Here is a 24362-nt window from a genome sequence, read left to right on the forward strand (position 1 = left end):
GGCACTGAAGAACAGCAACAATTCCTGTGCACAACAGCAGGCACAGAGCGTTAGTGTTGGAACACAATAGTCAGCACTGCGGAGAAAACCTTCCACAGCTCCCAGACAAAGGGAGGATGGGTCCCTTTAACAAGGAATAAGAAGTTTCTTTTGCCCTATTGCTATGGCAAAGTTTTATTTCTTTACAAGGCTGTACATTGTTGCTGCTCACGAGTATTTCAGCCCTCCTCTGAAAAAGTCTCAGCATTCTTTCAAAACTACTCTCCATTTTAACTGCAATGACTGTAGTTAAACGTTGTTAAAGTCAGAAAAATAAAACATTTCTAGAAGGAGCAGAAGTATTTCCGATTTTCTGATTGCTTCATTTAATACTTTTATTTTGAGGACCTTATTATTATTTTATAGACATGAGAGCAGGGGTAGTATGTATCTAACACTTTTCTCACTTTTTTCAAAGTGTTTCTTACATTTGGATGACAAGTTTTCTCCATCTGAACAGCCCCCAGTCTCCTTCATTGCTCACACTGATGCTTTTCTCATCTTAGTCCTCCACACACTTTATGTTTGCCCTGTGAACATTTGCAATTCAGAGCATTACCTGCTCCTGAGTGTTTGCTGAACTGTGAACAAAAAAATGCCCAAGAAGAATGTGTTGTTTTAAATGGCAAGACTGAATTGAATGTGTTCAATCTGGAAGAGAATGAAACAATTATCTGCCAAAAGCTGGCAAGCTGAATGCTCACAGAAAGTACTTGAGGGTTTCCAAGAGATTAACAGAGACTCAGGATTCTTCCTCCCTAAAGAACAGACACAGAGAAAACTGTTCACAGTCAATTTTACTGGGCTCTTAAATCAGGGTGATTTTATTTCTTCATGTCCCCCTGCCAATATAGCTTTGTAATGCACCATTTCTCAGCACAGCCCAGTTTCAATAAAAGGTGATTAGAGCAAACTATGGCCACATCGAAATATCCAATGTGATTCAAGCATGGTTGTGTCTTTCACAAGGGACAAACTGCTCCTTTTCACAGTGCAGAGTGGGCAGGGAAAAGCCCCTAAAGGCTGCAGGACACTGATCTTGCACCACAAACCAACACTGCACAGGAACAAAACCTGTAATTTGTGGTACAACACAGCAAGAGCCACGTGAGGCAGAGCAGCACATGCATGGCCAAGACTGGAGCTATTCAAGGAGCACGAGAAGATTAAAGAAAGATCAAATGCTGTTTTTATTTTCCAGGAGAACTGAAGGGATTTTGCTGCGTTATTGAAGTGTTTTGAACCAGAAACTTTGTCTCAAATCCAGCTTTGCAGATAGGAAATAACTGAGCTGTATTATGCAGTATTTCTCCAGCAGGCTGATAAAGCAGAGTTTATTATAAAATGTTGCCCTTTCCTTGTATTACAGCACTGTGGTCAAACCCAGACAGATAGGTCTCTCTTCACAAATAAAATCAGATATTCTACACCATGGTGTCAGTGTTCCAATTTCACTGTACAGATACAATCAAAGACAATTAGTTCCTCAAAAGAGAAGCAGCTACAGAAAATCCTGAAATGCTCAGTGCAGGAGTGAAATGCTGCTGCTGCAGCACTAAATGCACCCAAGAATTGTGTTTCAAGGACATGACACTGTTACTGCTTTCCCTGTCACACTTAACACACAGGGTGTGAGGAGACTGCCAGAGCACAACTCAAAAGCACAGATGTGCTCATCCTCAAAACTCTGCAGCTGCTGCTGGGTTTGACATGAAATCACAACACCTCTGTGCCTGAGACACCTGTGTACAGATCTTTCAAAAAGTGACTTTGAGCCTGCAATTCTGCAGTTCCTCAATAATGTATTTCACATTTCCCACCAGCCTCTGGAACATTTGTGTACTCTGATCCATTAGAAGCTGCACTGTGCATCAAGAAAAACACAGTCTGGTGAAGCAGCTTGAACTGCAAATTTAACTTTCTTAATGCATGTTAACAGCAAGAGCAATGACAAGCATAATTTCAACCAAAATAGCACTGTAATAAAGCTTCTTTTCCAACTGCTTCCCTTAGCAACTCATGCTCAGAGTAGAGTCAAAATAACAGGATTTATGCCACTTTTATCCTTGCTAGTATTTCAGCTAAATGTGAAGACATGAAAGCAATTCAGAAGTCAGACTATTTTAAAACCATTGCAGTCATTTTTCATAGCCAAGGGAATTGTACTTGCTGCTGCATCCCTTAGATTTTAGAATTCTAGTTCTCAGGAGTAACAAGTTCCTTTCAAAATACCATCTTTAAAACAGCACTTAGGTATGACCCCCAGCCCAGTTTTCAAAGATTTCTGGCTTTTTGCTTCTCAAATCATGCCTAGGGCTAATAAAATACCTTGATAATAAGCATGTTCTCAGTCCTCAGTAGGGAGAGTCAGTCATTCATGCAAATAAATTACTCATCTTCCCTGGTCAGATTAATATATTCCCAGTCTCCTGCCTTCAAGAACAGGGATTATTTAGTATTTCCATTAAATGACTCAAAACTAATTTCTACACTAAAAACAGGGGGGAAAAAATATTCCAAGCAATCTTATGCTGTGCTGCTCTAGTAGGTGAATCCTCCAAACAGAAATTCTAACCTGGTGAAATACAGAGGAATTTCAATTACCATTTATAAAATGAAGCATATTGAGTGCTTTAACAGTTTAATGGCATTAATCAAGCTGTTCAGATGTTTTATTTCTTCTTGATGTTTTCTGTCTGAAATTGCTGGCAGAGCAGCATTCCAAGAGCAGCACCACATTCTCCAAGGGCAGCTCAAGAGAACCCACAAACAGATTCATCCTGGCAGTCCAATCCCATCTGCAGCATTCAGTGCTAACTTTAATTTCTGCCTGCAGTGCCTGACCATGTGTGGGTACCAATGTGCATACCAAAGTTCACTGTGCTCCCCTATCCACTTCCAGTGTGTGGGATTTCTGAATTATTCATAAACACAAGAAACAACAAGAGTCACTCAAGCAGGATGCTGCCCTGGCTTCACAGGCTGCATTCCAGCAGCCTGATCATTCCTGCAGAGCACTGTATCCATCCTTTCCTCCCCATTCCTGCAGAGCACTGTATCCATCCTTTCCTCCCCATTCCTAGAGCACTGTGTCTATCCTTTCCTCCCCATTCCTGCAGAGCACTGTATCCATCCTTTCCTCCCCATTCCTAGAGCACTGTGTCTATCCTTTCCTCCCCATTCCTGCAGAGCACTGTGTCTATCCTTTCCTCCCCATTCCTGCAGAGCACTGTGTCTATCCTTTCCTCCCCATTCCTGCAGAGCACTGTATCTATCCTTTCCTCCCCATTCCTGCAGAGTACTGTATCCATCCTTTCCTCCCCTTGCATTAGAGCCATACAGATCAATAGGAAAAGCAGTGACTCATGGCAGGGCAACCACGAGGTTTCAAATTCTTGGCAGCTGAACTTGGAAAGAAACAATTCTAGATGAACTCTCACAGATCAGCAAATAACTTTTCCTGCCCTGTGTTCTGCTGCTCAGAGCTCCCTAGCACTCCCTTTGCCATCCATCCATATGTACAAAAGCCATGACACTTGTTCAGGGCAGTATAAAAACGGTGAGAGTCGAACAAAGCAGTGTGATCTCAGTGCTGTGTCTCTGAGGGATGTCAGCTCACATGGGAGTGATCAGCTCGGGGGCGTGCATGCAGGAGAGCAGATGGTTACAGTGGCTACACCTCAAAAAGCTCCAGAAATAGGTTTTGAGGTAAGGTGACACTCCCAGGCACCAGGAAGAGGGAACGTGAAGGCACTGCACGTTGGGGAAGCACACACATCTTTAACATGCAGGTAGCAGCTCTGGGAAGAGTCTCCCCTGGGAAGCTCTGCAAGGACAAGTCCTCCAAGGCCACATCCAGGTCCCAGCCAGGCCCTGGCCCTGCAGCACAGCTCCCCTTGGCTTTGTGCAGTCACCTTCCCCTCTGAGCAGCCCTTGCTCAGGAGGCTTAAATGGTTTTTCTCTCTGCTGTGTTTTCACTTCATTAAATGTTCTCATTTACAAAGAGAGGAGTTAGTTATTCTCTTACTGCTGTGAAACAAAGGCTGCTTGGCAGGCACTCAGGTCTAGAACTCTCTCTGGAAAAGATGGAGAAGGTTAAAGGTACACAGAGGACAGCTGAGGCTTGTGGGGACTACAGACAGCCCAGCAGGAGAGGCAGGGTCAGACCTGACAGTGAATAGCTGGGTATCATCTAAACAAAAATTTCCTTCACGTACCATTTCTGGTCCTCAACAAACATGAGATTGTTTAACAGTCCTTTGACTTCTCTGTAAATATTAGCACAGTCTATGCCATCAAGATATGACTAGCCAGAGTGTAAAGAATATAATGACGTACTTTAAAAGGGGGGAAAAAAAAGAGCTTAAGCCTTCCATTGCAATTTCTATGAAAAAGTGTTTAAAAGTGTTCAAATAGAACTAGAACAAATACACTACAGTTTTTCTAGCAAGATTCACTGTGGTGAACCTGCTGGCTATCCGAGCAAGATCCACAAACAAAATGTTTGCTTAACAATTTAACACTGAACTGGATAAAGCAATTAGAAAGTACATCAGGAAATACCTTGTGGAAGCAATTTGAATTAAAAATTATAATTCTTCACCTGAAAGAGAGCAACTGCAGAGATTTTAAGAATTAAGACAAATGAAGCAGGCAGCAACTATTCACTAAAAAGGAAGGCTCTGTTCCATCTCGCTTTGTTAAAAAAGAAACTAAATTACAATGCCCCACATTCATTTTAATACATTCATTTTACAACAGGAAAAGCTCTTCCACTCCATGCAGGGCAGAATTGCAGAGAAGAGAGGAAAATCCTGCCTTTGCAAGCAGAGCTGCACTTGGGGAGGGTGTGAGAGCAGAGAGCAGGCTCCATCTGAGAGCACGGCTGTGTGCTGGGACGCATTCCAAGGGTTCCCAAAATGAGAGCTGACATTCACCTGCCCAACGTGACTGGCCCATTACTCTAAGCTACAGGGGAAAAAATCGCACAATTCTCCTTCCTCCCCATCACACTTTCCTACAACTGCATCCTGACCTTATTTTACTTTGTCCCTCTTGTATTGTCCCTCTGTTATAGCCCAAAAAGCATTTTATCCTGGAGTGGCACGAGTCATTCAAAAACACAATAGAGTGTCTTCACCCTTTGTTCCCTGGTACAATAAAATTTGGCCATCTAAGTATTCATGGTGGCTATTAAGTGTATCCAAGATAAAATAAATAACCCTTCTGTAAGTTACACCAAAAAATCAATAGGACAAATCAATACTGGTAAGACAAACATTCTGCTCCGTTTTAGAGACTGAAGAGTTCCTGTTTACTACATGAGTGTAAGAAGTGACCTAGAACTTTCTAATTAAATGATCTTTAGTGCATTAAGAGTGTAAGTTTACAGCACCTTTCATATCCAGTCTTCCAAAGCAAAGCATTTCCAAGTAATTGCACAAAATGGTCCATTCCCACCTTAGAGTTCATAAACAATGGAGTTAATCTAAAATTTTCATAAAGGAGGCTGTGAAAGTTTAATATAATTATGATGAAATCCTTGGACTACAATTACAGTGGCTTTTTTTGAAGTTCTGGGGTTTGTATTTTTTTTAATAGACCACACAAACACGTTATTATACAAATCAGACAAGTACTAACAAGAATCTTCTTTGCACAGATGTTGTTTGTGAGTTGTAATTGAAGGTTAATTATTTCTCAAACAGCAAGAGAAGCAATCTTGAAAAACAATCTTGGGTGTTCTCCAAGACAGAGATCAGGGCTTTCAGGTAGAGTATCTGGGAAGAGAAATTGTCAGCAGTTCAAAAACTTACTGCAGCATGATGTTCAGATTCTTCAAATGCTGTATTATGACACTGCACTGAAGTGATGCTCAAATTTACAGCCCAGGTTTGCATCTCTTCTTCTCAGAAGACCCAGGAGAGACTTCCCACACTGCCTGAGTCCTGACCTCCCAGCCATTACAGGACCCTGCACAGTCTCTAAGCACTCCCTGGGCTTCCAACACCCCCAGCTGGTAAATAACCCCTGCTCTAAGCTGCCCTTACACACCACAAACATTGAAGGTCACTGCAGAAACCTTTTCATCAACACCACCAGGGCTTCCCTGGGCCTTGTTCAATCATGGAGTGCTATAAGGACTTGTTCTTTTCAGTATCCTTGTCTCAAGAAAGCATCTGAAAGCATAACAGGCATAGCAGCCAGCAAATTGAGCTTCCTCAGATCACCTCTCCTGTGGAATGGAAATTAAACTCCTGAGAAATTCTCTGTGAAAGAAGGAGTTGAGGAAAATGAAGCCATCTGCAAAGCAGGGGTGAATAAGAAAACATTTCTTTTCCTGGCATTTACCAAAGCCACTAATTCCTGCCCTCAACAGCTCCTCTGTCACTCAAGAGTCCTGCATAGAAGAAAAGGTTTTATTGAGTGTACAGAAGAGCTTAATCTCTACTCGCCCTTGTCTTCTCTTGGTGCCTGTACTTGTGTAAGGGGTTCTCTTGATTTATTCAGGTTTCACTGAAAAGGATTTCAGACTCTATACTGCTATGAACAACCCACTTGTGCTTTGCAAACATCCATAAAGAAAGAGGAAGAAAGGATGAGCAGATTTATTCCAATGCATTTAAATTCACCCCAGCATAACTATATAAAGCCTCAGATTTTATTACTTCCTATAAAAAGGAGAGGGCAAGACTGCTCTGTCCATTTTTACATCTAGCTGTAGTAGAAGCCCACAGTACTTTCAAGTTAAGTAAATATCCAGTTAAGTTTTTGCACATGTTAAATAGACTCTACCTGTTAAAGTGATCTTGTCTTCAGGGGATGTCACCGCTGAACAAACAATACCTATTTGTTCTACCAAATAGCTTAACAGCCCCTGCCACATGCCAAGCAGGCAATTTGCTGCTCAAATCCTAGAAACACAGCAAGAAATCTCTCAGCTTCACATCCATTGTGCAAATTCCTGAAAATAATGAGGACATTGCCCATAACCACTACAAAATAACCCAGTATACAGACTGAAATTCAATAACTGCTTTGTGATCTTGTATGAAGGGCTTTGATTCAGTAAATTAAAAATCTCTATGGAGACAGGAAACAGCAGAGAAGTTATTCTTGTGCTTTGGCTCCACTAAGATACTCTGAGATTATAAAAATTCAGAGACAATTTTTTCTTGGTTCCTGGCTTCAAACAGCACTTACCACCACTCATCCAAAACAGGAGGGATGTGCATGGGGAAGCAAAACAACCTTTCAGAACAGAGACAGAACAGAGTTTTATCTCCACACAGCTCTGCAGACACAATCCAGGCTACTTCACACCTATTTATAATCTCTTCCAAGCCTTCTGCAGTGCAAAAGGAACAGCTTCATGTCAAATTTCAGGCATAACCTTAGTTGATACACACAGCCAATCACAAAAATCATGAAATACCTCTGAAATGGTGTTATAAAGGAAAGTACAGCTCGACAGCTCCCAGAGTGCTGCTTGCACAGCACATCACACACCACCTTGGATTTCTGTAGCAGGACTTTCATGTGTTAAACTGCCACAAAGCACTTCCAAGTGAAAGCAACTGCACCAACACACAAACACTGGCATTTCTGCTCCTCTGGTGGTTCAGGGAGCATTTCCATGGTTACAGTGTTGATCACTTATTGGCTTTAATTGCATTCCAAATCCAGACTAAATGCATTGCTTGGCATGTTAAACAGCCCTAAAGGCAACCCTGCAGGGCAGTTCTTGTAACCTGGCTTTGAGTCCCACGAGGTGGAATGCACTTGGAATCATAAATTCATTCTGCTTGGAAAAGAACATTGAGTCCAACCATTAACCCAGCACTGCCCAATCCACCCCAAAAATACCACACTGCTCATTACAGCCTCCAGGTCATTGCACAGTGTCACTGAAACTGGACAGATCTCCAAGGAAACTCAGCACAGCATCCACAACATCTTCCCAAACTTTGGTACCCATTTTAATTTGTCCTGTGTTTAAACCTCTTTCCTTTGAGGTCATCACATAGAGAAAGCATCAGGAGTCCTACTGAAACCAAAACATTCTTACTGCACAAAACATGACCCCAAACCACGTGGACTTTGGAACATTATCTCAGTTGTCAATCAAAGGACACTGCAATGAATTCACCTCTTGGTAGCTGTTGCACAGAATGTTTTATGGTTTGGAGAAATTCAGGCTAAGAATCAACTAGCTAGGATTATGCATATTAGTATCACTTTCATGAGCAGGATTTAGAATTAATTTTCTACTGCTGTTAAGTTACAGCAGACATCAAACCCTGCCAACTATCAAAAAGACAGTAACAATTTCAGGGGGAAAAAAACCACTTTTCTTTGTAGTGATTTTTAAAAGTTTACACACATTTCTGTGTTTTAGATTACATTTTCTGCAAATTAAATGCAAAGTAAAGAAGTGCTTATTTTTCTACCAGCACACAAACCAAAAATCAAAAGGATTTCGCAGGCAGCTTATTGAAAGAATGCTCCATTTAGACAGCACCTGCAACTAAATATCAGTAAAACTCTCACTTTATCCAAGGAAATACCTGACAACATACGTTCATTAAGCATTCTTGACAAATATGAGTTATATTAAAAAAACATAGATTTACTTAAGACTGCCCAAAACCAAAAGCAAGAAAAGGGACAGAAGAAAAGGAAAAAAGCAGTAGTTAAAAAAGGAGTTTCTGGGGGACAGGAAGGTCTGCACAAACTTCCTCTGTGTGGCAGCATAAATGTGCTGGCTACAGAGCTAAGGAATCAGTGTTCAGGCATAAAGTTACTTTAATGCTTTAATATTTCATTGAAATAATTTAGGCCTTATAAATAAAGCAGGAGATTCAGAACAGGTTATGAAGCAATCTTCTAGGTAAGTGGAATTTTACTGGTAGTTCACTGTTGAGTTATTCAGCTGTGGTCACCAACTCAGCAAGGCAAGCAAAGAGCCTCTCTGTGCAGCAGAAACAGCCAGACACAGAAACCTCAATTCTCACCAGGGCTGTGACCAGACAAGTCACCCTTGCAGGCTCTTTGTACACAGATCACTACTCCATCCCCCTCAGTTCCCACTCAACATCTGGGCATTTTCATTTCAGAAAAGCTCTCAGAGAAGTGTTACCAGCAAAACTACAGTGGTCTGATGTTGCATGGATTGATACTGGAAGGGAACTGGCTCATAGTTACTTAATCACTCTGCTATACACAGAGATTCCATCTCCATCCAGATAAAAATTAAATGTTTGATGAGTTAATGCAGTTTTATTGAAAGTTTTGATGGTAAAAGGTACACCAATTCAGCAGGTAGAATAAATTGGGGATAAATGATGTGACCTGAAGACAAGGGTTAACATTCCATGTTCTAGCTGTCAAAGATCATCTTCAATAACCACAGACATGCCTCAGCATGACTTTAATTTGAAGAGTGGTTACTTTAAAACAGATCTGAGTCATCTGTGGTTTGCTTAAATAAATTTGGACAAGTGGAATTGTGTAATTGATTCTTGTATGGGAGCCTAAATGTCCATCTTCAGAGGACACCTAATCAGAGGGCAGGACAGAGGAGAAAGTGGACAGCCTGTGTAGGAGCCTGAGTTACACCTGCTTTGCCTTCCAGGCACACACAAGAGAACCATTAATTCTCTTCCTCCCTCTGGGAAATCCAGAGAGGCCAAAGTGCCCAAGTGGCACTCCACTGAAGAGTGAGCAAGACAAACTTCAACTGCAGCCTCTGCACAATCTTGAGACACGAATCTCTGAAATGGGAAGCTGGAACAGAGAAGTTGGGCAAGTACCACTCCTTCCTCAAGAAAAACAAGAGGTTAAGGACAGAAAACTCAACAACACTGAATGCAAATAAAATAATTTTAATCTTCCTTTCCTTTGGAGTAAGCTGAGAAAGCCTGATCATTCAGGTTAGGCTGGCTTATGACAGACCAGGATCAAAGTGCTGGTTAGAAAACAACTGACATTGCTCTGGTCTAGACTGAAGGTGGAACAGAGAGGACAGACTTTCCAGCTGTGCTGCTCCCCAACATACACAGATCTTACCTGGCCTCGTGGGGGCAACAGCAATACCAGATGGACTTGCAATGTCACTGTAACTTGTTTACATCAAACACATTTGCAACACTATTCTGTATTCAGAGAAAAATGCCTGCCGTGCCCGTGTTCCGAGCTAGACAGATGGAAATCAGCCTGGCCCAGAAGCCACGTAGCTCCAGGCACAACACTTTGTTTGACAGAATGTGCCCTGCAATTAGAGTCAACTTCAGTAGTTCCTACGAGAGGAAACTTGGCTTCTGACCCCAATTGCACAGGACACAACTCTTCTGGCTCAAGGTTAAAGTACCCTGGAGAAGAGGCTGACCTCCAAAAGAGCATCACAGCAAAGGCTGGCGCCAGGCCAGGGAAAAGCTCAAATGCCTGGAGACCGACATGTGATTACAGAGGAATGTCAGCAATTCCCAAGCACTTCCTATTCCTCTGCAACGCTGGCAGTACACGGCCCTTTCCATAACACAGGAACATACCTTCCTGTGATTTTTTTAAGAGGCACACATAAAAAGCAACTTTAAATCATTAAGCTTGTCGTACTGTTTCTTCTAATTACCATTCCTTGTCTTACAGCAGCTGAAAATCACAAGCAGGCTCTGTGCTGCCAACAGGCATTTCACAGGCACGGGGAATTGTCACACTGAAAGCAGAATTTGGGGCTTGGCTTCCCCTTTCCTTTCCCACTTCACAAACTGCATGCCTGGTTCCTCTGCAGTCAGTTTTTTAAAATTCAGCTGCAATCCCAATGTGTCCACTGAGGATCTATTTTTAGAACAGTCAAATATTCCTTGCTGCTCTATTGTACCACGCTCAAGTCTCACTTTTATGAGCCCTATAATTAGTATTCGTCACTTGTTTGGTCTTAGAATCACAGACACTTTCAATAAGAAGGTCTGTTACAACATGTTTAACATCTGGAATATGTTAGGCTATTTTAAATAAAATTATTATTGTGCAGACAAAATCTAATTTATGAGTGGAGGAGGACAGGATGACTACAGCACTGCTACAGTGTGGGCTCAGAAATTCTCATTAAACCATTGCCTGAGAGGTTAAAGACTTGTACTAACACAAGGAAAAAAGTCTCCAGACTTCCCCCCCTGCCATGAAGGTTCAGTGGAACAGGTTTGACTTCATTGCCTCAGACTTCACCCACCAGGTTTTCATTTGGCCCAGAGGCAATTGGCCTCTAAGCACTGCACCAGTGATTTCACTCTTCCAAGACAATCATTAGTACAGTGAGCTTCACCAAAGAATACAAAACTCAAGATAAATAGCAAGGCCTTGGCTTGGCTTTTGGACCAGCAAAATACCAACTTCCAGGTAGAGAGCAGCTATATTCTGTTAAGCAAATCAAGTTTTAAGTACATCATTTTAAGTCTCAACCATTCACTATTGCCAATGGAATGTCATCAAAATGCAGCATGATAGGGTCTGGAGCCTGCACACTATTTATCTCAAACAAAGAAGTGTAACAAAAAATACCTTACATCCATGTCTGTTATATCAGGAGACCCTCAAAAAGGTAAAAAAACTGATGGTGGAAAACCAAGAGTACAGAGCAGCAGTTCCTCATGTGAAATCAAACTATTGAACTAACTAAGGCCAGCACCATGAAAATGAGTCATTAAAGACCTGAGGAGGGGAGCTGGCAGATCTGAGAGGGCAGGCAGCACAGAGAGCCCGAGCCAGGCTGTGCTGCCTCCTCTGACACAAGCAGCAGGAGGTGAGAGGCTGAGCAAGCTCTGCCAGGCTCGAGGGAAAGGATCCATCCCTTGACAGAGTGTGTCATGAAGCACCAGCTCCTGCTGGAGGGTGTCAGCACAGAGCTCACTGGGCTCCAGAAAGGAACTGGGAGCACAAGAAATCAAGCCCATGAGATGTTATTCCTGACAACGGCACATTCTGGACCAGAAGGGCTGTCAAGACACATTGCTGGAGGATGAGAGAGTATCCTAAGAGTGTTACCATATGTTTATCTCATTCCTACCCTCTCCCCTAGAGGCAGACACTGCCCTTGGCCACTGCCTGAAAGGCAGCACTAGCTAGAGAGGCCTCATGGCCCTGATCCAGTTCTGTGCTTCTCATTAAGAGACAGAACAAAAATCCAAATTCATCATCTAGATCTCAAAAACCAGGTAATACCATTGCAAGATCCATCACTGGCATGGTGCAACTTCTTCATCCCTGCATCTGCTCCCCAATAAAACACAGGCAGAAAACAGCACCTAGCTTCAAAAGGTAAGCCAATAAAAAATAGAACAGTTAAGAGTCATTTGACTATTTTCTAAAAAGAAATTAAAATCACAGATTATAGACCATCACTTCTTTGTTCTTCACTCTCCTTTTACAGCAAAGAAATGCAAACAAAAGCATGAATCAGTTTAGTCAACACAGAACAAACAAGTTCAAGTGAAATTGCTTTAAATCGTTTTCATTACAACTTCAGTGGCTGCACCACACACCATGAAACACTTCAACAGAAATAAGTAATTTCATAGAGCCTTGAATTAAGTAATGAAGAACTTATCTACGAGCCAGCAAAGAGTTTTGCAAATTATACAGCATAATTTACACATTGAATGAAATATCCTGAAAAAAACATCCTCTGGAAAGGCTTCTGCTGCCTGGTATGCCTGAACTGGACCAAATGTCTGTGGCATTTGAATTTTACACTAAATGAAGGGACACAATGTACACAAGAAAGGAAGTGCTGTCATCAGGAAGCTGCTCCCTTCTGCTGTGGCATAAACAACTCAAAATGGCACACTGCCACCCTGACCATCACCAGGGAAATACTCATTTTCACTAAGTGACATCTAGTATTGTCACAGAGATATGATCTAATATTACAGCAGCAGTGGGCACAGCAGAAAGTTATCAGACAGGCTGAGATGGTGAGGTTTGCAGTGTGGTTTTCAACTCCTGCTCAAATTGATCTGCACATATTCCAAAAAGCATCTGTACTCAAGTTATGAGAGCATAAATACCAACAAAACAAAAATCGTTGGAGTTATCCAGTAATCCACAACCCCACAGACTGAGAGATTTAACTTCATCAATCTGACCATGACAAAACCTTGAAACAGTAATATAAGACAGCCCAAATATGTACAATTAAGAACTAAAACAGTTTCAATAAAATTCCATGTTTAATGCAAAAGAGTAGCTTCTCTTTGCTCCCTCCCACGATCCCTCTGCTGTGGTCAGAGTTAAAGCTGGTAGCCCGGCGATATTTTTATTTTCAAATTTGCTGATATATGGAACCCAAAATTAATTATAATTAAAGTAAAACCCAGGAGAAGTCCAAGATGGAAAATGCTCAAATGTGAAGTTTTATCCATGAATACAAAGCAAGACAAGCAGCCAGTCCATTAAGATGTGATCAGTTCCACCATACAACATAGAAATTTTTAATTTTCATTTTTCTGAAGCAAGGACAAGCCCCCTTTATGCCAAAGCAACTCACACAATCCACAACTCCAAGCCATTAAGTGCAATTTGCAAGCACTTTGCACTGCTAAATAATACCTGAAGAGTGCTGAATCAGGTTTCTAATGGCCCCTGCATTTAGTGTTACAGCAAGCAGCTTCTGCATTTTTCAAACTGCAGATCCCTAATTATTCCCCAATGGAATCAGGGCTCCCAGAGTGCAGCCCAGTGACAGATGCCCTGCTGACTCCTCTTTCCTGCAGCCAGCTGCCAGCAGCTCACCCACAGCACGGGGGGGACGAGCACCTGCTCCTACAGGGGGGCTCAGCCTTAAGGGAGCCCAGTGAGCAAACTGGGCTGACAAGGAATTTATCTTCCTTTTATCCAAGACAGCTCTGGCCCAGCCTGTGTCCCCAGGCTGATGAACGTGCCTTTGCAAGAAAACAAGAGCAGCAGCCTCAGCTGAGCTACAATGGGAAAAAGCACATTTTGGTGGTGTTTCTCTGACCCCCAGAAGACAGAGGCTGTGAACCACAAGCTGAAAACCTCTGTGGACTGGGCTGAAATCAGCATGACTTGAGCAAAAGCTATGCAGAGAACAGCCAAGAACTGGAGAGCTGATCTCAGATTGTGATGGCTCCCTGCTGCCCTGTGCTCCCTTGGCAGCACAGCCCAGAGGATGGCACGCAGTCCCTGGCAGGGCTCTGGTCTCAAACACCACTGACTGCTGATGGCTGAGCCCAGCTGCAGTTCAACTGGGACAAAATCAAATCATTACCTGGAACAGGCCTTAGTTAACAATTTACATGAGCTGCTAACCTGACCTGTCTTAACTCTACCACAAAAATGAAATAAAGTGTTAAATAATTCAGCTTAACATCCTAGTTCTTCATTTAGAATACAAGCACAGTATTTTTAAACTACATGAAAAAACTGGAAGACAAATTCACTTGGGAGAAAGAGAAATAGACCATTTAAGACCAACCTGTAATTAATTTCAACTTGAGCTAATTAACAGCTTTCCTTCCATATTCTCAGAAGATTCATTCTACATGCAGAATGCAACAGCTAAAAGATTCCATCACTGGCCTCCCTCCAGGAACATACTGACTCCAGAGAAAGTTCAAAGCAGAAGTTCAATCCTGGTTACAACTAATACCCCCTCAATTCTGGGTGCCAGATTCTGGACTCTGACTGAAGGGGCTTTATGGGAAATCTTCAGCAGCACAGACTGCTCAAGCAATATGCAAACACCTCATTCTGATTTCTAATCAACCTCTGGCTTCTCACTGGATGTGTTTTATTAATCAGTCCCAAAAAAAAAGAAAAATCACCTTAGCTCTTTCCCACAAGGTTCTGAAGGCTTTTACACATGCTTCTTACTGTCTAACCACACATTAGATCACGGGCAGGAAGTTATGCCTTCTCCAGACTGCAACTGCAGAGCCCTGAGTGCCCAGGACTCTGCAGGATGTGTAACCTCAAAGGCAACATCACTTGGCTGCATCAACAGATCCTGGAGCAGCACTTCACACCAGAGCTAAAACACCTGCAAAGGGTGAAAAGCTTGGAGTGCTTTCAGAACAAAACACAAGAACTGTTTTGATACATATTTTCCTTCTTCTGACACCTTTCAGAGTGTGACAGTAGTGGTGGCTTAGCTTTTAAAGTGTAAAAGACTTGTTAAAAACTGACTCAAAGCTTTGGTGAACAAGAGAACTGCAGCTGTCAGCTACACTCAGGTCATGTGTTTGCCCAAAAGAAAGGAAAAAAAACAAAACAGCAAACCAATAACATCCCAGTAAACCAAGCATGGGAAATAGCCAAGCAGGTCACAAAATAACACATAAGTTGCACTGTTAGCAGACTGCTAAGTCAATGCTTTTTCCCAGTGCTTAAGTGAATTCTTCCATTTGTTACCCACAGCTCACTCCAAACAAGTGGCCAAATAATCATTTGTGCTAACACAGGAACCAGCACCACCATCAACCAGCAGTGAAACTACAGGCATTTAACAGAAATTCCGAAATTCCACACAAGGCTCTGCCCCACCACAGCTTTACCAATGTATTTCCAACAGCAAGCAAGGCTGAGTTTTCTACAGACAGGAAGCAAAGCAGATGAAACTCTGGGAGTTCTACAACAGAAGGGGAAACAGCTCAGATTATGGGGCACTCAAGTTTATTCCCTTCCCCAGGATTTAAGTATCCAAGACAAATCCTCAGCAAAGTGCACTGCATCAGGGGAATAAAATATTTCTCTATATATTTAAAGCCTCTGTGCTTTCAAAAGCACTTGCAGAAGAGTTTCCTTTTTCTCACCAACCTCTCAGCCCCTCTTCACATGATGTGTGAAATGCATTTTTTCCAGGAAAACAAAATGAGACTGGAAGGAATAAAAATGGTGAGCATTTATGAGCAGGTGTGGCATTTAGCTTGACACAGTTTGAATTTTTTTTAAATGACTTTTTAAAATAATAACTTTTATAGTGAAGTAATAATGTACTTCTGATCAGGAAGCTCATTACAATCTGGATCAGGGGATTATACTTTGATTTGTCAATCTGGAAAAACAGATAATTTTTTTCTAATCTACTCTTATCACTGAAGCATATTTATCCCATTTACAATCTTATTACTCACCTGTAATTTAAGGATACTTTAATTCATGAGATATACTTTAAGAATGATTTTTTAAATCTACAAAGCCAAAGAGAGCCAGTCAGCATGATGGTCAAAAGCAGCAAATTTGAACCATTAAAATGATAATATAATCAAAGGCACTACCCATTATACTTACTGAGAAAGATTAATGTTTGAGATACTGCAGCTATTCCATCAGAACAATGGTAAAATGTGAGATCGATTTTTAAAATTCACATTATTTCTGAGACTAAGTAATTTGTGACTGTAAATAGGACATTTCCTAAATGGGCTGAAGAGCAATACATTTTCCACAGAGCTTTCAGAAACTTAAAAAGAAAAATCCCGCTGGTCAATGGTTCAATCCAATGTGTGCTTTTTCAAACATCTTATTTCTTTTCCGTTTGCATAAATTCCACCCTTGAAATGCCATTGCAACTGATTATTCATTATTTAAATTTACTTTGGAAATTAAACTCAAGGGGAATTATCTAAAGTATGTCAGACTGAAAATGAGCTGTGAATCTCCAAAGTTAATTTTAGCCTCGTGTGTTAAAGAAGATTCAAGTTCTTAACTGCCTTTTAATACTAAGAACTGCTTATTCAGCAAAGTCCCTGTATTACTTTAAATGTAAACCTCTTTAAGCTAATAGAAAAAAATTGAATCTGTAATCTTTGGAAGTTTTCTAAAAGCAGCTCCTCAGTTTTTCTGCAGTATATTTAACCTTGGTTAGTTGACAAGTGAGTCTAAGTAAACAGCCATTTTTCCACATTTCAGCTGCTTCCAGCATTACGTAAACTCTGAACAGGAGGAGAAGTGAGATTCTGTTCAGTCTCCTGAACAGCTGTGCAAGCTGCTGCTCTGGGTGCTTTTTAAAATACATACCTAATAACACAGAGAGATTCCAATAAGTTAATTATGACAGATATTCCAAAGAGCAGCCAAAAATCATCACGTCAGCTTCGGAAACTATTTGGTGAAATCATCTGGCCTGTGTTAGGTGTGTCACACTAAAATGTGGTAATTTCTAGCCTATGATTCTAGAATCTTTTCAAGTTTAGGAAATAGTTTCATTAAAAGATTTGCATCTTAAACATTATCTGGAACCACACAATTTGCCAGCAGAAGGGAATCTTCAAGGGAAGTAGCTTGTATGAGATTTTACCCAGCTGGACTTTAATGTGAGGGAAGGTTGGAAGCTCTGAAGCAATGGATGTCCCCACTCTCCCCCAGCCTCAGCCTCACCAATTCCCAGTTGGGAGATAAGGGGTCATGCCTTAAGGATATTGTCATAGAGATATATTAGTGTTCAACACACAAGTTTTGGATTTCAGTGCAGGAAGCATAAGAGAAATTTATTTTCAACACCAATTTAACTCAGGAAAAGAATTTTGACTCTTGTCTATTTTAGAAGTCTTTATATCATAATTGCCTGCAAAACACTTGTATCATGACAATCTTGGCTTAGATCAAAGTAGAATTAAATCCAGTGTTTTGTCATAATATAGAGATGCAGTCACCCTTTCCAGAGAACAAAGTTCCCTGGGAACACACTAGAGCTGCATGAATGGAATGCTGATTGTGCTCCATTCTCCCTCAAGTGCCTCTTGGAAACCCAGGAAGGGAAAAGTGGGAAAATCGGAAGTTTGCACTGTAAATGACTCTCTCTGCAAGTGGCATCCACTCAGTGGCTTCTAGAAAAGAAGAATTAATGCTGATTTCTCTATCTGAATGCTAAATATTAGTTTGGTTTAAGGAGTTCCAATTTGCAACACATATGCAGGGAATATTCCCAGTGCAGATGGGCTTCACTGACACTGCTGAACTTCATCACTGCTCCAGAGACAGAATTACCTCTGGAGTTCCACAGAATGGCCAAGGAAGGGAAGACAATTGACCAAACAAGTACTCAGCACCTGAACACAAAGGTGAGATCTCACACAAGAGCCAGGCTAGAAACAGTGATTGTTTTTAAGACAACTCAGCACACAGAACCCTGCTGCTGCATTGTCCAAAGTTTTCTCGAGAGATTTTTTACTGACAGATCTCTGGGTGTGGGTTCAAACCTCTGTTTGAGGACACATTCTCTCAAGGGCTGGGTGCAAATAAAAAGAAAGGGACAGAGGAAAATCAAACAACACAAGTCATTTCTTGGCTGATTTAAATTCAAGCTTGCTACATGCCAGGCTGTTCCTCTTTTGCGAAGAGCTGCTGGCACCGTTAAAATAACATTATAGCACTTTTTTTTGTTGAGAATATGCAACGTAGTGCTTCCACTTTACTGAACACAGAGCTTGACACAAGTATTCCTTCCAGAAATACTTCATCAACTTATGCAATCACTGTTCAACCAAGGAGAAACAGTAACAAAACAGCAACAAAAAGCATCAAGCTTGTATATACTGTTTATATTCCTCACAGAATTTGGCTCATGGACTCCTCCACACACTTCAGAAAATGCATGGACACTTTTGATGGATCATCAGCAGGAATTTTACAAGTTTTAAAAATCAGTAACAGCAGCAGCATGGCAGGGGGAGGATGTTCATCCAGCACTCTGAGTCTGAGCAAGTACAAGTGATAACCCACTGCTCTGACACAGACTAAATAAACCAGATGTATTATTGCTCAGCTAAACTTCCAGTCCCAGAAAGGATCCTGGCTGGCTGTTTCTTTTTACAAGCATTCTTCTCCTCTTAGTTCACTTTTAATTTTTAACTATTATTTTATCCTAGTTGCATACCTACTATAGGCTCTTGATTTCTAAAGAAAAGTTTTAATGCAAGGGAAGACTTTATATTTGTTAAACATTATTCTTCAGCTATTATCTCCAAGACACAGAACAGTTTGAGAACTCTCAGTTAACACTAATAGTCAGAAGTGTTTCTAATTACACCCAGCAGAGTGTTGTGGACAATTCTGGTGTCAGCATTTTAACTCAAAATATCCTTGAAGAAATAACTCAGGGGAAGAATTCTGCCTTCAATTCAGCAGCAAGGCAGACTCATCAGTTTAGCAAACAGCCAGGGAATTTCATTTAAGAAACTAATTTTGGCTCATTGACCTACTGCAGGCTAAAGTTACAGACACCATCAAATTTCACTGAGAGACCACCTGAAGCCCAGCTGTCAGAGTTACTGAAGTCATAAAAGACCTTACACATATCACAGTTGGCTTCTTCACTGCTCAGCAAAACAACAACTCCCTGCCTCGAAGCGTCTGGAGGCAGCCTCAAGTATAAGACAAAAAGAAATGCAAGTATTCCCTGTAGAGTGATCTCATCCTTTTTTGCCCAGTGAATCCAAGGATCACTTCTGTAAGGAACCCTGCACTCCAAATCATGTGATCTATCTAAATATTTACACTATGAGCATTACTAAAACTCCTCTGAAGCCATTAAATGTAGTTTTTTCAGCAAGTGAAATCAAACAATTATTATTTAGATTAAGGTTCACTTTTAACTATTTTATCAGTGAAAAGTCCCTTAATTGCTCTTTGTAACTCATAAGAGCCCCACAGCTGTGGTTTCAACTGAATGTACTTTAAAATGTCAAAAACCCACTTCCACTGTTTTCTAAAAGGACAGAAAAGAGAGGGAGAGAAGGGAAAAAAAAAAAGGGGGAACCTAATTAAACTTCTTTCTTTTCATTACTATTTGTACCACTACCACACCAATTAGCAACATGCACCCAAAAGGCTTTTTGTTCATCTCTCTGGCCTCCCTACCAAGCTTTTTCTTCTCTTCCCTCAAAATGTTCCCAGTGTCCTTTCTCCCTTTTCATTCAGGCATATCCTTGCTTTTATGGCTTTCTCTGTGCTCTCTAAGCCTGTAAATTCTACACTGATGAAGACACAACCATAAAAATGTTTAATCAGTGTACATGACATTTCTTCCTGTTCTAGAAGAGTCTGCCCCAGTAATCAACTTCCAGTACACTTCAGTCTTACTTTTGCTCCAACTTTCAAATACATCTGTAAACACTATCTAAACTTTGGCAGAAAAGGAGAGCAGGTTGAAAGATACTCTGGGCAGAGAAGAAATCATTCAAACACGAAGCTCTCATAGCTCACATCTTGTTTTCAGCTTTGTACGTTCTACAGCATCCATCAAACAAATCCCAGCAAGTGCTCAGCAACACAAGGAACTGTCAAGAAGGAAATTACAGCAAAAATTAATACTTACAGCCATAATTAACTCAAAAGGGTGTTTATACACCCGTACGGGTGACTGGTACTTCTGCACCATGGCTGCAGTTTAGTGAGATCAACTCAAACCTGAAAAAGAAATTTTAAAAACCATCTGTCAGACGTAGGAAGCCATTTTCAATTTTCTCTTACAATTAGTCTGTGCGTGGTACCACGCTAGCAATTCCACAGGAAATCCTTCACAATTCCCTGACAACCTTTTTTAAGACCCATCAGGGGCCTTGAAAAGCTATATATATTTCTGTCAGAAATGACTTATCATTTCTTCCCAAGACTATATAAAATTAGCACATTTTTAGTCCACTTTTAGCAACGAATCTTCACCATATTTTATGACTCTTTGTCAGGATGGTGACACTTCCTGTGCTGCTGCTGAGAACCAAACACTGACACATCCCAGCGACAGGCACAAATGCATTTCCCAGTCCCCCAGCACGGTATGTGGGCTGCTCTGCTCAGAGCAGGGACTGGGAGGAAAAAAAACAGGAAAGAAACACAGAAAGCACAAAAAAGAGCTTTAGAAAAATAAGTGTTAAAAATGCTTGCTGGCAGAAAGAAAGAAAGAAATAAATTACTAAAGCACACTGATGGATCGAAGGCATTCCTTGATCATCTCCAAAAAAATTGAAACTTTTGAGAGAGAAACTTATAAGATAGTTGGGGAAATAAACTTCGAGAAAAATTCCACTATGCGGCCAGGAAAGAATTCACTGGCAACACGGAGAGGAATTACTCCAAAGGCTTCGTGCCTGCTTCTACCCAGCAAAGTGCTTAACCCGAACTCTCTCGACTGCAATTACGTTTATTGAAAAATTCTGGCAGTAGCACCCGCATAAGAATCGCGGGCTGCGAGCCAGGTTCATTTTATGGAGAGATGGGTTCGCTCCAGCAAGTTGGCTTCACTTGTGTGTCCGAGAGGGGCTGCGGGAGCGCTCCCGGAGCTGGGGCAGCGCGGCTCGGCCGGAGCCAGCACAGCCCTGAGCCACGGAAAGTTCTCCGACATCCCAGCCCCGAGAATTCACCATGACTACTCCGCTTTTTAAAAAAATAACAAACCCACCTGAATCAGCGCAAAGCCTCTCTAATCCCCGGACAAAACGAGTTACACAACAAAGAAACTCCGCGTTGCTCCCGCGGCGGCGGAGCCGGGACAGCCCGGGAGGGGACGGGATGGGGACACCTGTGACAGTGCCGAGCTGTGCCGAGGGACCCGGGCCGGCCCGCGAGGGGACGGGACACCCCCGGGGATGGGACAGCCCCGCAGCGAGCGCGACAGCCCGCGAGGGGAACGGAGGGACAGGGGGACAGCTCCGCGCTGCTCCGGAGGGATCCGGGACCCCCGTGAGGGGACGGGACGGAGGGACAGCGGTGACAGCCCCGCGCTGCCCCGGGGGGGACGGGACCCTGCGGAGGGGACGGGACACCTGTGACAGCCCCGCGCTGCCCCGAGGGAACCCGGCCACAGCCGCCGGCCCGGGGCGGCCGGAGCGCAGCGGGAGCCGCCGTGACCCGCCCGAGGACCGCGACCCCCGCGACCCCCGCCCCACCATCAGCACCACCACCAGAACCACCAGAACCATCCCACGGGCAGCGCCAACCGCTCCTCGGGGCTCCCCGGCGGGGAGCGGGAGGACAATGGGAAAGTTGCCGCGGGGCAGGGCGGCGGGGCTGGGGGACGCGGGGCGCAGGCGGGGCCCCGGGAGGCTCCGCGCCGTCCTTACCGCTCGGAGCCGGCCGCGCTCTCCCCTCATGCCGCCGGGGCAGCGCCGTCCTGCGCGGGAGGGGCGCGCGCCGCCGCCCGTCGTTCGCGGTGCCGGGCGGGGGCGGGCCCGCGCCTGCGCGCTGCCGGCGGCGGGGACGCGCGGGGCGCATGCGCGGTGGGCGGCGCGGGGTGCCCGGCGGCCGTGAGGGGAGCGGCGGCCGTGCCGTGCTGGGGCGGTGTGGTGGGAGAGAATCGTAAAGGTTTCATCCAGTTTCACCCACTGCCGTGGGCAGGGACAGCTCACGCTAGACAAGATTGCTTCGAGCACTGTCCTGCTTGGCCTTGGACACTTCCAGAGCCGCAGCTGCTCCGTTCCACTACCTCAGCACCCTCACAAAAGAATTTCTTCTAATACAATAATCACAGGATCAGTTAGGATAGAAAAGACCTTTGAGGTCACCGAGTCCAACCTATTGCCTAACACCACCTTGCCAATTAGAGCATGGCACTAAGTGCCACATCCAGTCTTTATTCTTAAACACCTCCAGGAATGATGACTAAACAAATGTGAACCTCCTCTCTGTCAGTGTGATGCCATTCCCCCTTGTCCTGTCACTACATGCCCTGGTAAATACTCTTCCCCCCACCTTTCTTGTAGGCGCCTTCAGGAGCAGCATGAAGCTGAGCCAGGGCAGGTTCAGGTTGGAGATCAGGAGAAATTTTTCACCCAGAGGGTGGCTGAGCACTGGAACAGCTCCTCAGGGAGGTGATCACAGCACCAAATCTGCCTGAGGAGCATTTGGACAATGCTCTCGCATGGTGGGATTCTTGGAGTGTCCTGTGCAGGGCCAGGAGTTGGACTCGATGTGGGTCCCTTCCAACTCAGCAGGTTCTGTGATTCTGTCATTCTGTCATTCTGTGAGTCTATGATTCCATGATTCTATGATTCTGTGATTCTATGATTCTGTGATTCTGTGATTCCATGATTCTATGATTGTGATTCTGTGATTCTGTGATTCCATGATTCTATGATTCTGTGAGTCTATGATTCTGTGATTCTGTGATTCTATGATTCTGTGATTCTATGATTCCATGATTCTATGATTCTGTGATTCTGTGATTCCATGAGTCTATGATTCTGTGATTCTATGATTCCATGATTCTATGATTCTGTGATTCTGTACTGGAAAGCTGCAGTTAGGTCATTCAGAAGTCTTCTCCAGGCTGAACAATCCCAATTCTCCCAGCCTTTCCTCCTATCAGAACTACTCCAACCCTTCAGTCGTCTTGGTTCCTCCTGTGTACTCGCTCCAACAGGTCCATGTCCTGTGCAGGAGCCCCAGCATACTCCAGGTGGGGTCTCACCTGAGTGGGACAGAGGGGCAGAGTCCCCCTCAAACACACAGAGTCCTGTACACATCCCCTGGGTGCAGGAGGACATGGACAGCAGGACATGGCACCTTCTGCAGGTACCTCCCATCCCCTCAGCCCCCTGAGCATCCTGTGGTCCCACACCCCTCATGGTTCCCTCCACTCTGGGGGCTCTGGGTGGGTTCAGGCACCATCAGGGGCAAGGTCAGCTTAGGGCAATGGCACAGCACGGTGCTCCAGGGCCATGGTGCCATGGGAGCACAGGGACCCACCTTGGTCACTGCTGGGGCATCTTTCTGCCTCTTCTCTGTAACCTGCCAGCATTCACCCAGCTCAGGGTATTTGCAGTCTGGGATGCCCCACAGAGCTCTGTCTTACACCTTGTGTGGTTTAACTGTGATGCACTAAAAGCAAGAAGTACAATTGTGGTTTTTACAGTACCAGAGCGTCACAAACTGTTAAAATAAGGACTTGAAAATTGGGAACCCATGTCTCTGCTCCCTTCAGCAGCACTATTGAGACGTTTTGTTTACCCACAATATATTTTATTAATGGCTCTCTCCCTCAGAATATAAATCTACTAAAATTCAGAGTCATGTCCTGACATTTCAATGCAATTCTTTCCCTAGGAAAGCTGAATTTGGGGTTGCCACTAATGAGGGATTAAGCTACCATTCTTTCTTATACAAACCTTGTGTCTTTTAAAGTTAGTCAAGCATAGCCTCTTGTCTGATCTGAACTAGTCCTTACAAGAAGTTGTTTAATGTATTGAGAAATTGTTCCTCTGAATCTCATTTCTGCTGTGGCACTTGGCCAGTTGTCTTCATGTTTCTGGAGTTAACTAGCTAACTGTAATTAGATTTAGTTATCTGATTGATATTCCATGCCATTATGC

The 24362-nt window shown here is 43.2% G+C and overlaps 2 protein-coding genes across 2 annotated transcripts in view; one reads left to right on the forward strand and one right to left on the reverse strand.

Moving 5' to 3' along the window:
* The window catches only part of SEC14L1 (SEC14 like lipid binding 1), a 41256-nt gene extending 19054 nt beyond the window's left edge, over window positions 1-22202 (reverse strand). The window contains exons 1-2 of the mRNA XM_033076835.1: window positions 22116-22202; window positions 20372-20463 (exon numbers count right to left, since the gene is read on the reverse strand). Coding sequence (XP_032932726.1) covers window positions 20372-20434 — 63 coding nt within the window. The 5' untranslated portion in view covers window positions 20435-20463; window positions 22116-22202. The remainder of the gene's footprint in view (window positions 1-20371; window positions 20464-22115) is intronic.
* LOC117005440 (basic salivary proline-rich protein 2-like) lies at window positions 21565-22302 on the forward strand. Its single transcript, XM_033077057.1, has one exon. The coding sequence runs from the start codon at window positions 21565-21567 to the stop codon at window positions 22300-22302; it is 738 nt and encodes a 245-aa protein (XP_032932948.1).
* The last annotated feature ends 2060 nt before the right edge of the window (window positions 22303-24362 follow it).

The sequence above is a fragment of the Catharus ustulatus genome, chromosome 20, assembly GCF_009819885.2.
Source record: "Catharus ustulatus isolate bCatUst1 chromosome 20, bCatUst1.pri.v2, whole genome shotgun sequence".
Lineage (NCBI taxonomy): Eukaryota > Metazoa > Chordata > Aves > Passeriformes > Turdidae > Catharus > Catharus ustulatus.